This window comes from Ailuropoda melanoleuca, chromosome 4 (genome assembly GCF_002007445.2).
Source record: "Ailuropoda melanoleuca isolate Jingjing chromosome 4, ASM200744v2, whole genome shotgun sequence".
NCBI lineage: Eukaryota > Metazoa > Chordata > Mammalia > Carnivora > Ursidae > Ailuropoda > Ailuropoda melanoleuca.
In genome coordinates this window covers 107,734,795-107,750,831 of record NC_048221.1, presented here as the reverse complement: position 1 = coordinate 107,750,831, position 16,037 = coordinate 107,734,795, and the positions used below count along the sequence as shown (strand labels likewise).

The window sequence follows — 16,037 nt, the reverse complement described above, 5'->3', positions numbered from 1 at the left end:
GCTCTCTTTCCTCTCTCTCAAGTAAGTAAATAAAATCTTAAAAAAAAAAAAAAAGACACTTGCTTTGGAAACAGATTTCTAGATCAGCAGAATCTTTTTTTTTTTTCCTTTTTTTTTAAGCACTTTGAAGATGGCTTACCTTTATCTTCTGGCTTCAATTACATAGGTGTTAGAGTGCGTCTTGAATCTGTGGCTTCAGGTCTTTTATTTGTTTTGGGAATTCATGGCCCCTATCTTTTCATTATGGCTTTAGTCCCATTCTTCTCTCTGGGATTCTAATTACATGAATGCCAGTCCTTTTCACTGTCTCCCATTTCTGCTATGTGTATCATTTGATCTCTCTCTTCAGCAGTTAAAACCTGTTTAAAAAGGAAAAAGCCATTAAAATTTGTTGTTGAACTCATCTGTTGAGTTCTTGATATCAGGTATTGTACTTTAAGTTCTAGAATTTCCATTTGACTCTTTTTAGATTGTAGTTCTTTTGTGAAATCTCCCACTTGTCTTACAATATCTTGAACATGTTAATGGTAATTCTTTAACATCTCTATTTGATTAGTCTGAAATCTGAATTGCCTGTGGTAGAGGTTAGCAAACGATGTTCTATGGGCCAAATCCAACCTAAAGCTTGTTTTCATATATGCCACGAGCTAAAAACAGTTTCTACATTTTTAAAAAGTTTTTTAGAAATAGAAGAATATGTAACAGAGACCATGTGTAGCCTTCAAAACCTAAAATAGTTACTGTCTGGTCCTTTGTAGAAAAAGTTAGCCAACCCCTGACTTTTATAGGTCTTGTTTCTGTCGTCTGTTTTTTTTTTCCTCTTGATCCTGTTTCTTAATATGCCTGGAAATATTTTTTTAGTGTTATTCATTTATTATAGTCCAATAGAGATTTTTTTTTAAATTGAGGTGTAACATGCATATGGTAAAGTCCACAAATTGTAAGTGTACAGTGTAGTGAACTTTTAATTATGCATAACTCAGCTGATCATAACACAAATCAGGATATAAAACATTTCCAGGGGCGCCTGGGTGGCACAGCGGTTAAGCGTCTGCCTTCGGCTCAGGGCGTGATCCCGGCGTTATGGGATCGAGCCCCACGTCAGGCTCCTCAGCTATGAGCCTGCTTCTTCCTCTCCCACTCCCCCTGCTTGTGTTCCCTCTCTCGCTGGCTGTCTCTATCTCTGTCGAATAAATAAATAAAATCTTAAAAAAAAAAAAAAAAAAAATTAAAAAAAAAAAAAAAAAAAAAAAAAAAACATTTCCAGCACCCCCAAATACTCCCTTGGACTTCCTCAAAATATATACTTCATGCCACAGATAGCCACTCTTCTGACTTTTATCATCATAGGTTCCTTTTGTTTATTCTTACATTTTATGTAAATGGAATTATACTCTATTTCCTATTTCACGTTCAACTTTTTTCACAATTGTAGCTATGCTATGTTGCATGTAGCAGTAATTTACCCTTTATACTGCTGTGTAATATTTCATTGTGTGATTATTACAGGGTTTATCCCTTCTGTAGTTGATGGACATCTTGGTCTTTATCTTTCACATTTTAGACCTGTAATCTACCTGAATTGTTATGTGTCAAGTTTCATGTTTTTCTATGGGGTATCCCGTTGACCCAGGACCATTTGTGCATAAGACTGGCCTTTTCCCACTGCATTTTGGTGAGCTTTTGTTATAAATCAGGTGGCCATTTATGTTAGGGATCTCCATACTGTTCTGTTGGTCTGTTATCTCTTCTGTTATTACCACCTTATCACAATGACTGAGACTTTTTCCTTAATGTATTCTTTTTTTTTTTTTTAAAGATTTTATTTATTTACTCGACAGAGATAGCCAGCGAGAGAGGGAACACAAGCAGGGGGAGTGGGAGAGGAAGAAGCAGGCTCTCAGCAGAGGAGCCTGATGTGGGGCTCGATCCCATAATGGCCGGGATCACGCCCTGAGCGGAAGGCAGACGCTTAACCACTGTGCCACCCAGGAGCCCCTTCTTAATGTATTCTGACGTTAAGAATAATTTGAGTCCCGATTCTTCACAGATTGTAGGTGCTTAGAATTCTGATGCCAGATAAGTCAAGTATGCTGAAGAAAGATTTCCTGTTTTAGGCAAAGATTTATTGGATATTTGTTACCTTCCCCCCTCCCTCCATGTTCTGTACAGTTCAGAGAGTGTTGCTACTTTGGTGCTATAAATGCCCCTAACAGCTCTCATGGGTTTTTTTCCCCCTGCAGTTAGCCTCCCCCTACCTTCCCACTCCTGCTGAAAAAAGATATGCTGTATAAAGTCTCTGGTGATGAGAACAAATTCTTTAAAGTGAATTATTAATCTTGAGCTTCTAGCAGATAAAAAAATAATATTTAATTTCGATTTGCTTGTGGCTCTCAGTTTTTCCTTTATGTGTTTCTTTCATTTTGTTGGGGCTTTCTCTTCTTCTTTTTTTAACCATGAGCCTCTATTAAATGTAAAAGTTTTCTTAATTATAATACTGAAGAAGGTATGGAGTAGAGATAAAGCTATAGGGAAAAAAAGTAATATGTGGCTTACCAGGGCAGGTTAAAGATGAAAGAGAGAAGAAATTTTCATTCCAGTTGAGTCTTAAATGGCTAACTGCCCAAAATTACTTTTAAAGGTTTAAACATGTGCATAGAAATATTTTCCTTTTTTGGGGGGGAAAAAAAAGTAAGTTGATGCTTGGGCTGGGGTGGGGGAATGTAGTGGTGGAGGGAGGTTGAGGGAGCAAGACTCTGGCTCCAAGTTCAGAGAGGTCTCAGTTCTTTAAAGTCATGAGTCAAAACGTACCTGTGTGGATACATCTTGGAGTTAGTCATATGAAAGCCAGTTCCTTCATTTTTCCTTCTAAACATACAGTTGTGTAGGAGGAAAGCTATTTCTGGTAATCTTAGAGTCATCATAACATATTACTAAAATAGATATTTTGCCCCAACATTAAGTTGAGGGAAAAAGTCAGGGAAGATCTGCATAAAACACAAATGACATAGGTTTTCTGGGATGGTTATTCTAGAAAACAGTGATTTATTATTAGTAAGATTTTTATTTATTTTTTTAGAGAGATTTTGTTTATTTGACAGGGAGAGAACACAAGGGGGAACGGGGCGGTGAGGGGCAGAAGGAGAGGAAGAAGCTGACTTCTCACTGGGCAGGGAGCCCGACACGGGCTCAATCCCAGGACCCTGGGATCACGACCTAAGTGGAAAGCAGACGCTTAACTTACTGAGCCACCCAGGCGCCTTTGTAAGTTCTTTACGTAATTATCTCATTGAACCATCCCAGCACTAGGACTAGGAATTATTTTTACCTCTTCTTTATGGATAAAGAAATCAAAGCTTGGCTAAGAGAGGTTAAAAAACTTGTCCAAGATTCTGGCCTTAGGCCCTGACCTTAGATCACATGTATTAACTCAGTATGTTTCTGAGGTTCATGTTCAACTTTTTTGTGTTTTTTTTCCCCAATTTTTTTGAACAATAGTTGATGTTAATAGTAATTCTGTTTTGTATTTTAATATGTAAATCTTTTAATTAGTAATAATTTGGCATTAAAACTGGAGCCAATTAAAATAATGAATAAGGCCAACTTCACTGCAAATTCTGCTCTTCACCACCAAATGGTAGTCCATTTCTTTTACATGGCAACAATGCATGGGAGTGTTTTATTTGTTACAAACAAACATGGCGGCAGTCTCCTGTTGGAGGAATCCACCTTTCCAGGGGCTGTGGCGACTTAGTGCTGTGCTAGGAAAACAGCCCCTACCTGTAAGAAGATGAGTATTTGCAGAGTTTTCTAACAAATAGCTTGATAAGTAGTATTGTCTTGAATAATCTGTTAGTAATTAAAAGACAATTGTGGCACCTGGCTGGCTCAGTTGGTGGAGTGTGCAACTATTGACCTCTGGGTTGTGAGTTTGAGCCCTACATTGGGCGTAGAGATTACTTCAAAATAAAATCTTTAAAAAATAAAGTGAAATAAAATAAATAAAAGAGAGAATTAAGTCCAAGTGGATTTTTTATCATCACTTTTGATATAAAATCATCCAAGCACGTCTTCCATGTTCCTTCTTCCTCAGCCAACCCATTCTCAGTGAGCTCTCCCTATTTGCTCCGCAGAAGCTGCCTCATGAGCGTGGAGCCTGCCATCAGCACCAAGCACCTCCCTTACCAGAGCTTCCAGCTCTTTGGCTTTGACTTCATGGTGGACGAGGAGCTGAAGGTCTGGCTCATTGAGGTCAACGGCGCCCCGGCTTGTGCTCAGTAAGCCTGAACACCACTGTGTTTTAAGAAATGGGAAGTTGGTTGCACAGTTGGAATAGCCTGTCTTGGCAAGGTGGTGAGTCTCCTCACCGGAGTGTTCAGGCATAGACCATTTAACTGCTGTTAGGGAGGATGTCCTTTGGCAGGACCCTGGCTAGCAGGGGGCTCTGCTGAGTCAGTCCTACCCAGTTCTGCCATGTGTGTTGAGCAGTAGTCTGTGCTCACGTGGATGGTGGTTGCTATGGGAGTTTCAAACAAAGCTAACAACTGTCAGAGGAGACCCTCTTGTGTGACCAGTTCAGGGAATGGGGTCCTGTGTTCTGAGAAGGCCCGGTAGACACAGTGGAGCTAGACGGGGGGTGTAAGAGAAGAGTGTCACACATACCACGGAGAGGAGGAGAGAGCCTTCAGAAGGGGGACATAGCATCCAGTGGGACCATAGCCCATGCCAGGTTCTGTGGGAGATGCACAGCTGAGCAGAATATGCCCCTGGAAGCCTCATGGAGGCCTTAGAAGTAAGGGGAAGTCAGCGGGACGTGATCCTCAAATGCTGCTGGTTCTTCTAAAGATGCAGTTTCATCAGGTCAAGACCCCTTCGTGGTTCCCCATGTCTGCGTCTTGGAGGAACTGAGGTGGTCTTCCACAGGTTCAGGAGAAAGTCCTGGACCCACAAGGGGCAGCATTAACACACAAGTAGCAGCCAGGCTTTTGCCACTTGCTCAGTGGCTGTGACATGGCTGGTGTGATTCGTCTCATTCGGCAGTCCCTTCAGCTAACCAGTACTCGTTCGTACCCCCAACCGCCACGCCCCGGTATGGGGGTCACAGTCATGAGCAGAGACACAGCCCTGTCCTTAGGGAGACTGTGGGCATGACAGAGGACCAGACAAATATAGATTACAAACTGGGACATGCTTTATCCTTGATAAAGGGTGTTAAAGGTAATATCATTGAGCAAAGGGCTGCAGTTGAGAGGCGCTGTTTGGAGCTGAGCTGGAAGGGGGGAGGAGAGGTGAGCAGGATGGCTCACGTCTTCCCTTCACCAGACCCACAGTAGCGTGCCTGTTTTCCCCGTCCTTCCAATAAAGGTTCAGTCCTCCCTTGTGCTCTGTGCCCTATCGACCCCCCTCCTGTCCCCTGTCCCCTTGCCTTCCTCAGTCACAGTGTCACCCTCTCTCACCTCTCTCCCTCTTTGGGATATGGTTCCCATCAGCATGTGCATATGTAGCAGATTTCCCCAGCTGTTGAAAAAGAGCCCTCCCTTGAGGCCACATCCTGCTCTGGTGACTCCCCCTCCCTGCTCCTGTCACAGCCAAACCTCTGGAAAGCAGTGTCTGCTCAAGCTGTCTCCTCTTTCTCCATCCTCATCCATGCTGTGGTCCATTCTGGGCTGGATGCCACCCCCTCCATCCCATAGAAATTGTTCTTTGAGGGTCCCCAGCCAAATCCATATTGCCAAGTCCAGTGGCCCCTTCCTGTGCGGACATCCTGGACCTCCCAGCAGCATTTGAGGCAGCTGCTCACACCTTGCTGAGATGCTCTTCTGTTGTGGCTTCAGGCACACTCCGTACTGGGAAGGTTTGGCTGAGGAGGTGTGGGCAAGATTGGCCTCTCGCTCCTCATCAGCGGACCCCAGTCAGTGCCTCAGCCCTGGGAGTTTGTCTTCTCTCTCCACTACGCTTTTTCTGAACATGATCTTATTCAACAGCCCAGAGTTCCAGACCAGTGTCTGCATCTGCCCGCCCAGCATCCTGCAAGGATGTCTGTGGATGTCTGAGAGGCACCCCTGCCCCAGACTCGCTCATCTCCATGAACGTCCACCTCCCCTCCCCACAGAATCTAAGCTGGAATCCTGACCAAGATCCAGCCTCCTTCTTTCCTTTACCCTCAGGTTCTGTGTGTTGGGACCTTGTCAGCTCCGTCTCCAGCCTTGGCGGTCCTCTGCTGTCCCCCCCCCCACTGCCCTCGCTCTCCCACAGGTCGCCCTCCATCACCGTGGAGGCTTTTGCAGAGAGCCTTCTAACGGGGTTCTCGTCTTCTGCTCTTGCCCCAGTAAAATCCACTCTCAGTGTGCACTACTCCTTCCATTGGCACGGCCCCTCTTCCCCCCCTCCCCCAACACGCACGCTCTCTCCTCCTCCCTTCCCTCTTCCCCACTTCTTCTGTCTCTCTGGGTCTCTCTCTCCTCTCCATCCTCTTCTCCGCCCTGTCATCCACTGTCTGACTTCACTCATTCCTCAGGTCTCAGCTTGTTTGTCACCCCTGGAGAGCTTTTCCTAAAGTCTCCTCAGCCACACTGAGAAGGTGCTTTCCCTCCAGGTATACCCACCACGGACAGGCAAGGTGGTTCTGATGCTCTATTGAAATTGCCCGTCTTCCCTGCCAGTATGAGCAGGAGTTATTTGTCTATTCACCTGAGACCTTCCAGAAATATTTGTGAAGGGGATGCTTGATCTTTGTGCAGCATTTGTATGTGCCATGGAAACCAGTTTTATAAATTCGGTCATGAGATGGAACATCTAGGACAGGTCCTGGTGAAAAAAACATTGACCTTTCATGTGCACTTTGATGAACATCTCCAGTGATATTCTTTAAAACACGTTTCAGGAAGCTTTATGCAGAACTGTGCCAGGGCATCGTGGACTTAGCCATATCCAGTGTCTTCCCACCCCCCGACGTGGAGCTGCAGCACATCCAGCCGGCTGCCTTCATCAAGCTGTGACCGGGGGAGGGGCTCAGAGCTGCCTCGGAGGAAGCGCGAGCTCCTGCTCCAGGGGACGGGGAAATGTCAGGACTGCTCTGTACCAAGCCAGAACTGGAGAAGGACAGGCAACCGGCAAAGCCGTGATGGAAGGGAGAACACAAGAAGAAAAGGCAACTTCCCCAAAGAGTGGTGGCTCAGGGGTTCCCAGGCGGCGCTCTCAGCACTGCTATTGAGACGTGAAAACTGAAGCAAATTTCTCTGAGGGGAGAGCGAAATATTCTTCTAAGGGGAAAAGATAGGGATTTGATTATTTTATGTTCTCATCCTTTAAAAAAATCCAGTGTTTATCCTAAGGCAGCATTGGGAGCAGCGCCTCTCCTCCCTGGGAGTTGAGACTGTGGGACCGTTGGTTGGTGTCTTTCCACCTGCTGCAGCCTTAGTGCCTTAGCTCTATGCCCAGCTGCAACCCTTCCGTCGGGAAAGGGATTGGGTGTTATAGCATCTCGAGGTTGCCAGTGTGTTCCCTGCCCATCCCTCTCCACAGCACCCTGCCCGTGAAAGTCTGGACGAGCCTGCACCAACAGTCCTTGGTTTCGTGCTGGGCATCACCTCACAGCGAAGGGGGCTTTCCTCATCATGTTCCTGGTGGCGTTTGGTCAGTAGACTACCTGTCAGGATTGGTGTGGGCTGGGCACCAAAACAGCAAATGCTGCTCTCGATCTGCTCTGTGCATGTTTTAGAAACCAAGCAGCAAGTTTGCTGCAAACCCGTAAGCATCAAATAAGCATGAGAGAGAAAAAAAACACGATATCTTGCTTTACTTAGTAGTTGGGTGTGTGGGTCTTTGAAATATGATGAGTCTCAGTTACCTTTGTTTTAACCAGAATTCTACATGCCCTTTTGCAAAGTTCCCTTTTGTTCGTTTTTTTTTGTTGTTGTTGTTTTAACTTTTGTAAAAACCCCCCTAGGGGGCAGAAGTAGAATTCCACGCACACACACCCCACCACCACCACCAGGTGGCACTCCCCCAGACACAGGTAGCTCTCCTCCATTTTCTTGCCCTCCAAGCACCTTCTGCAGGAGCTGGAAGGGCGGGTTTTGTTCCAGGGAGGATTCTCTGCCTGCTTGTGCCTCTTTACACCAGGGCATGGGGCTAAAATGAGTGTATGTCTGGCCTGAATGGGGGAGTCTCCTAAAATGGGAAAGACGTGGTTTCAGAGCTCCACACAGCATTGTATAAGTCAACAAATATGTCCTGTTAGGTGCAGTTTTCCACTTACTGGCTCAAATATTCTTTAGATTTTTCAGGAGGCTACATCACTGGCAGTGGGAAGAGCAAGATGCTTCTTGTGTTCCGACGTGAGCTGAATGAACAGGTCCTTCTTAGAATGTACTGGGAACCACAGCAGGCCTCCTGTCCAGTATGTGCTGTGTTCTTCCTTTGTGTATATGTGTGCTTCATTACTGTTTCTGTGTGGCACCAGACGACAGTTCTGCAGTCAGGGAGACTTTTCTAAAAAGAGAAAAGAGCAATGCCTCCTGAAGTATGAGGGGATGTGGGAGCTTATGGTGAAGAAAGGAACAAGGAGTATTTGATAGATGCAGCAGTGGGTGTAGGGTGTGGTGGCATTATGTCGGGGTGAAGGAGAAAGGCCCAACTGGTTTGGCTCTTCTGTGAATTTGGAATTACAAAATATTCTGGTTACCCAGAATACAGATAATGAAGTTTGCATCCAGAGCAAAATAAAACAGTCAGCAGTGAAAGTCAATCGTGGAAGCCCAGCACTGCTGGATTAGCGCTCGGGGACTTTGAGCAGATTATGACAAGGTGCACACCCATCTAGAAAGTGCAAGGTACTGAGTCCTTGGGAAGTCTCTCTGGACTGGTGACAGGGAAAGCATGGAGGTTTTTGTTGTGCTACCACACGTGAACGTAGATTTGTAATGATCTTTTGGACCTAAATTAAAGGGACATTTGAGAGTTTTCCATCTCTTACACTGACAGAGCTAAGAATTTAGACGTTGCAAGTCCATGGATCTTGACGGATCTTCTAAGAAACCTGAATCATTGGCATATATGTGAGGGAAGTAAGGCTTTAAAAAGAAAGTTCTGCTTCACTCCTCACATGGTTTCAAATACGTATCTATTTTATGCATTTATTTTTGATCGGGTGGGATGGTTGGCTCAGAACTGTTCCATACCCTTCCATGATACCCTTGGCACAGATGGTCATGCCTTGCTCCTCAGTTAGTCTTTATACGTGCAGTATGCGTACGTGTCACCAGTAGCTGGGGGAGGGGGTGTTCTTTATTTGGAGATGTTAATTCCAATCTTGGCAGTGTCATTTGGCCGCACAGTGTGAGATGAACCTGTGATCCTCTCTGTGCCTTAGTGTCTTATCTCATGGAACAGATAGTTGCCTGACCTGGGGACTACCTCAAGGACTTTTAGTGAGGACAGGTGAGATTAGGAAGACTCAAGAACCTGTGGGACCAAGGTCCTCAGTGCTGACTATATGCTGGAATCACTTGGGAAGCTTTTTAAAAATGTTCATTTCTACAGCCTGCCTTTCTCTCCCACCTCTGACCAATTAAATCAGAACCTCAGGCATCAGTGTGCTTTGAGATGCCTTGAACCACTGCTTGAGAAGGAAGGACAAACACATTGTTACCTTAGAATAATCAAATAAGGCCTAGGACTTTTTTAAAAAGTTCCTTTTGGAAGGACAGGCATTTCTTTAAGAATGACCATGTTGTTGGTCAATGTGTTGACCTACGTATTCATGATACAAGCAACTGCTGTCAAAGCATGTTCTCTTTCTGCTTCTTGTCCCAGCATTTGTGAACTCAGACATGCTTTCCTTTCCTTAAACAGTTTGTGAAGCTGTGACAACAAATGTAAACAGACAGGAATTTATAAATCTGCTAAATATGTGTTAAGGGTATTAATTATTGAGAGAAAAGCCCCTTCCCTCCCTCTTAATGCCTGTGGTAATTATAAACTCGATTTTACCCAGAACATTGAAGTGCCTCAGTGTCTGTATGATACAATGGAGCAGGTGCTGGCACGCTTACCGGCTGACCTGCTGTTTCACTAGCGCCTCAGGATAATTATCCCAGACTTGGAATATCTGGTAGTGTCGGAAATGTATGGAATCCGCAGAACCTGCAAGCAGCAGCAAAGCTACACAGCATGTTTTCATTGACAACCAAGGTTGTGTCAAGCAGGTGTGGATCCAGCCCTGTTGTGGGTGTTGGGGGGACTCTGCTGGAGAAGACCAGGGGCCAGAGTAGGTCCCCCGCAGCACGTGGGTGCTGTGGAGAAAATTCAGTGATACACTTGTCTCTGACCTGGACACAGAATCTGTACCTAAGAGAAAATGACTTCTGAAATAAGGTGATTTTATGAATGTTTAAAATGCCCAGAGCATTAAAGTAATATTTCAAGTGTTTTTGTGCCCTTTGGTTCTATCATCTTATCATGGTGGTTGACTGTCCTAGGATATCACTGGTTATTTGGATCCATGATTCTGTTAATCAGGTAGGCAGACTTTTTCTGGAAAGGGTCGGATTCGTAAATGTTCTAGGCTTTGCAAACCAAACAGGTTCTTTGTTGCATGTTCTTCTTCTTTTTAACCAACTCCTAAAACAACAACAAACAAACTTAGTTCATAAGCCATACAAACACAAGCCAGATGTGGCTATTGTTTGCTGACGTAGCATGTTACTCAATACATAAGCCAACAGATTATCCTTTGAGACTGTAAAGAGCTCCTCTAAGGTGAAGCATTGAAATAATTTCAGCTGCCAAAATCCAGTCCATCTCTTACATGTCTTGTGTATTATCTGAATCATGATACAGATAGATGGTCAGGTGGGACCCATGGTTATGAGAAAGCATTATGTGTGTTTCAAACATGGGGAGGGGGTTGAGGAGCTTCTGAAATGATTCTACAATCACCCAGAAGGCCATGAAGTCCTAAGAGTTCACTAAGGCCACGTATATAAGTACCTATAAGTCTCACACACCTCAGACATTTAATATCATTTATGTAAATTGTAGTTAACTTGTAACTTCCTGTGCGATGAGGCTGAATGCTTTGGACTTCTTTCCCATGTATGGCTGCTTTCACCCCATAAACATACTTCTGGCACAGAGATGAGGCCTTCCACAATTGGAAACCCTGGCTTAAGCACTCCAGACAGGTTTCTGATATGATATGGCACACACCTACCAGACTCAGTGTAGATTGCATGGGCAGGGTGCAGGGAGAAGCAGACATGGACCCAAGCAGGAAACTACTTAGGATCCCGAGAGTGGACAGGTTCAAAGCCTTTGGAGGACTTCTCTTAGAGGCTGGTCCCACTTCTGGTCCTGCTTGCTGTCAGTAGCTATCCCTTCTTAAAGAACCTGAAGTTATCCCATAGCCGCAGAGGCTCAGTGGTATTTTAAAGATGTATCCCCCAAAGCAGCCCTAAGGGCAAAGGAAAATGAGCCCCTGTCCCAGGGGACACTTGGCACTGCTTGATTGCTGCAAGCAAAATTCCTTTTCAAAATTCACAAGAGAGGACATCAGTGAGAATAGCAGGGTAAAACCTCTGAAAATCCTCTCTCCATGGAAGTGATGGGAACACTGGCAAAAACTGTCTAGAAGTTAACCAAAGGCTTGCAACCATCCAGAAACGTTTATTAAAGAAAAATGGTTCCACTTGGTAAGAACAGCAAGTTTTGTGATGTTTTAATTCACACTATTTTCATCCCCCTTTTCCTAGCTCCATGATAGCCTTGGAAATGAAAAGCCCCACAATCCTGGTGAGACCCAGGAGTCTAGCAACAATTGGAGGGTACAGAGTGGAGTTGGAGCTCCTCCAAAAAGCCCCATTCCTAGTGAATTGTCACTTGACCTGTCTGGCAGTTGCATGTAAGTCCTCCTCTCAGGGCTTGTCTTTGATATTTCTCAAAGTGTCACAGTGTGAACAACCTTTTCCCTAGGTGAGTTTGTTAAAAATAATCAGCAGCAATTATTTAACACCTCAGCTTCCTGAAATGGCTATGAGTTGGAACAAACAAACTGACCAAAAAACTTAGGAAAAGATGGGAAATGAGATATCCATTGGAAGTTTTGAAACGTTTCTGAAGAACATAGAAGGCCACACACATGTATAGGGCTGTGTGCATGCCTGAGGAGAGGTGAATTCCCACAGCTTTTTTCTTTTTCTTTTTTTTTTTTTTTAAGTAGGCTCCATGCCCAGCATGGAGCCCAGCACAGGGCTTGAACTCACAACCCTGAGATCGAGACCTGAACTGAGAACAAGAGTCAGATACTTAACAGACTGAGCCACCCTGAATTCCCTGTTTTTACCTCTGTATGACCAGGAGGATCTACACAAGCCTTCCTGGCATGTCCAACACACGCACAAACACACGCACACACAACCCCTTGGAAAAAACTGGGAGACTTACTGGTCCAAGTGTTTAAGGAAATCTGTTCAATCATTAGTTGACCACTAAGCTAACAGCAGAGACTTCAGTGGCCACACACATCAAAGAATATAGGCTTTACAGAATTATTTCAGGAAACTCTAAATAATCATCAACAACAATAAACCCTGGAGAAGATAGAGTATCTGGTTTCCAAAGTTGCCCCATGTATTATTAAATTTTTCCAATTTTCAACACAAATTATGAGATATGCAAAGAAAAAAGAAAGTATGGCCCATGAAGGGAAAAGGCAATCAGTAGAAACCATCCCTGAGGAAATCCAGGCATTGGTCTTATTACACAAAGACTTTAATTCAGCTATTTAAAATGTTTAAAGAACTAAAAGAATGATGAGAATGATGTGTCCCCAGAGAGAGAATATCATTAAAGAGATATAAATTGTTTTTAAAATTGAACCAAGTAGGAATTTTGGCTTTAAAAAGTATTATAATGCAAATGAAAAATTCACTAGAGGTGTTCAAAAGCAGTTTCAAGCTGGCAAAAGGAGGAATCAAATCTGAAATCAATTGAGATCATCCGAGAAAATAAAAAAGAATGAAGAGGGGTGCCTGGGTGGCTCAGTCAGTTGGGTGTTTGCCTTTGGCTCAGGTCATGATCTCTGGGTCTTGGGATCGAGCCCCATGTCAGGCTCCCTGCTCAGCGAGGAAATGGCTTCTCCTTCTCCCTCTGCTGCACTCCACCCCCCAGCCCCCGCTCATGCTCTCTCTCTCTCTCTCAAAATCTTAAAAAAAAGAAAAAAAAAATGAAGAAAAATGAACAGTGCTCCAGAAATATATATGTATGCCAACATATACACAACAGGAGTCCTAGAAGAGAGGAAAGAAAGAGGCAGCAATCATATTGGAAGAAATTGTGGCCAAAATCTTTCCCACTTTGATGAATAACATTAAAATGCATCCAAGATAGGGGCGCCTGGGTGGCACAGCGGTTAAGCGTCTGCCTTCGGCTCAGGGCGTGATCCCGGTGTTACGGGATCGAGCCCCACCAGGCTCCTCTGCTGTGAGCCTGCTTCTTCCTCTCCCACTCTCCCTGCTTGTGTTCCCTCTCTCGCTGGCTGTCTCTATCTCTGTCAAATAAATAAATAAAATCTTTAAAAAAAAAATAAAAATTAAAAAATAAATAAATAAAATGCATCCAAGAAATCCATGAACTCTAAGTGGGATAAACTTAAAAAGATCCATACTAAGATAATAACTTTACATAGTAAAAGAGACAAGGAAACTAAAATGTTACAGTAGAATATATCTTTAACAAAAAACAGGGTAGTAATTTAAAAAACTGGAGAAGATAGAAAGCATATAGAAATATAGCAACAAATAGCAAAATGACAGACATAAATCCTACCTTATCAGTAATTTCATTAAATATAAATGAATTAAATACTACAACCAAAAAAGCAGAGACTGGCAAAAAAAAAAAAACCATAACCCAAATTTATGCCATCTACAAAGGACATATGTTAGATCCAAAGACACAAATAGGTAAAAGTAAAAATATGGAAAATATGTATCATGGAAATAGTAGCTCAGAGACCTTGAGTGGTCATACTAATATTAGACAAAATAAGCTTTAAGAGAAAAAAAAATGGGGGGCACCTGAGTGGTTCAGTCAGTTAAATGTCTAATTCTTGATTTCAGCTCAGGTCATGATCTCGGGGTTGTGATATCGAGCCCCACATCAGGCTTTGTGCTGGGTGTGGAGCCTGCCTAAGATTCTCTCTTTCTCCCTTTGCGACTCCTCCCCCCGGCCTCTGGCTCACATGTGTACTCTCTCTCTCTAAAAAAAGAAGAAGAAGAAGAAGAGGAAGCGGAAGAAGAAGAAAGAAAAGAAGAAGAAGAAGAAGAAGAAGAAAAATGTTACTATAGGCAATGAAGGACATTTATAATGGTAAAAAGCTCAATCCATCAGGCAGATATAACAGTTATAAACATATGCACCTAGCAACAGAACCCAAGGTACATGAAGAACTGAAGAGAGAAATAGACAATTAAACAATAGTTGGAATTTTTGGTCCCATCTTCACTAACTGAACAACTAGTCAGAAGATCACCAAGGACATAGAAAACACCGTAAACTGATCTAACAAGTATAGCTAACTCCACCCAACAAAAGCAAAATTAATTCTTCTCAAGTACACATGGAACATTCTCTGGAATAAACCATATGGTAGACCTTAATGCCTCAGTAAATTAAAAATTATTGAAACCAGGGGCCCTAGCTGGCTCAGTTGGTGGAGAGTGTGACTCTTGATATCAGGGTCATGGGTTCAAGCTCTACTTTGGATATAGATATTACTTTAAAAAATTAAAATTAAATTATTTTAAAAAATCGTTCAATCATTTAATCATTTAATTAATCATTTAATCATTTAAAAAATCATTTAAATCAAAAGAGAAATTTTGGAGAGAAATGTGGGAAAAATCACAAATGTGGGAATTAAAAACAGTCCTAAATAACCAATGGATCAAAAAAAGAAATAACAGGGAAAATTAAAAAGCACTTTGAGGTAAATGAAAATGGGGAAAAAAAACTTATGGAATGCAGCTAAAGTCATGCCTAAAGGGAGATTTATACTTTTTAATGACTACATTTAAAAAGTACCTCAAATCAATAACCTAACCTTCTACCTTAAGAAATTAGAAGAAGAGTAACCTAAATCCAAGTAAATACAAACCAATAATAATGATTAGGGTAGAAATAAATGAAATAGAGAATAGAAAAACAAGAGAAAAGCAACAAGACCAAAAGTTGGTGCTTCAAAAAGATCAACAAAATTGACAAAACTTTAGCTAGACTGACCAAGAAAAAAAATAAAGAACTGAAATTACTAAAATAAGGAACAAAAGAGGAGACATTACTACAAATAAAAAGGATTCTAGGGGAATCCTATGAATAATTTTATGCCAACAAATTAGATAACCTACATGAAATGGGCACATTCCTAGAAAGACACAAAACTGACCAACCTGACTCAAGAAGATACAGAAAATCTGAACAGACGTAAAAAGTAGATTGAATTAATAATTAAAAATCTTTTCATAGAGAAAAACCCAGGATCAAATACCTTCACTGGTAAATTCTACCAAATGTTAAAAATGTAAAAATGGCGCCTGGGTGGCTCAGTCCGTTAAGCGCGTGCCTTCAGCTCAGGTCATTATCCCAAACTCCTGGGATCAAATCCAACGTGGGGCTCCCTGCTTAGTGGGGAGTCTTCTTCTCCCTCTGCACCACACCCTGCTCTCATGCTCTCTCTCACTCTCCTTCTCTCAAATAAATAAATAAAATCTTTAAAAAAAAAAACAACAGGGGCGTCTGGGTGGCTCAGTCGTTAAGCATCTGCCTTCGGCTCAGGTCATGATCCCAGCGTTCTGGGATCAAGCCCCCCACATCGGGCTCCCGGCTCAGCAGGAAGCCTGCTTCTCCCTCTCCAACTCCCCCTGTTTGTGTTCCCTCTCTCGCTCTCTCTCTGTCAAATAAATAAAAATCTTAAAAACAAGCAAGCAAACAAAAACAACCAAACACTTGAGTTCTGAAGAGGAAACTTGGTAGTTGAA

General features: G+C 42.9%; 1 protein-coding gene across 3 annotated transcripts in view; it reads left to right on the top strand.

The window, feature by feature from the left end:
- The window catches only part of TTL (tubulin tyrosine ligase), a 32,616-nt gene extending 22,186 nt beyond the window's left edge, over nucleotides 1-10,430 (top strand). For 2 of the 3 annotated variants that reach the window (XM_034659518.1, XM_034659520.1), the window contains exons 6-7: nucleotides 4,134-4,277; nucleotides 6,884-10,430. In XM_034659518.1, the coding sequence (XP_034515409.1) occupies nucleotides 4,134-4,277; nucleotides 6,884-6,998 (259 nt within the window). In that variant the 3' untranslated portion in view covers nucleotides 6,999-10,430. Of the gene's footprint in view, nucleotides 1-4,133; nucleotides 4,278-6,595; nucleotides 6,860-6,883 lie in introns of those variants that run through there. The other variant, XM_034659519.1, reaches the window with a different exon arrangement.
- Nucleotides 10,431-16,037: the final 5,607 nt, after the last annotated feature.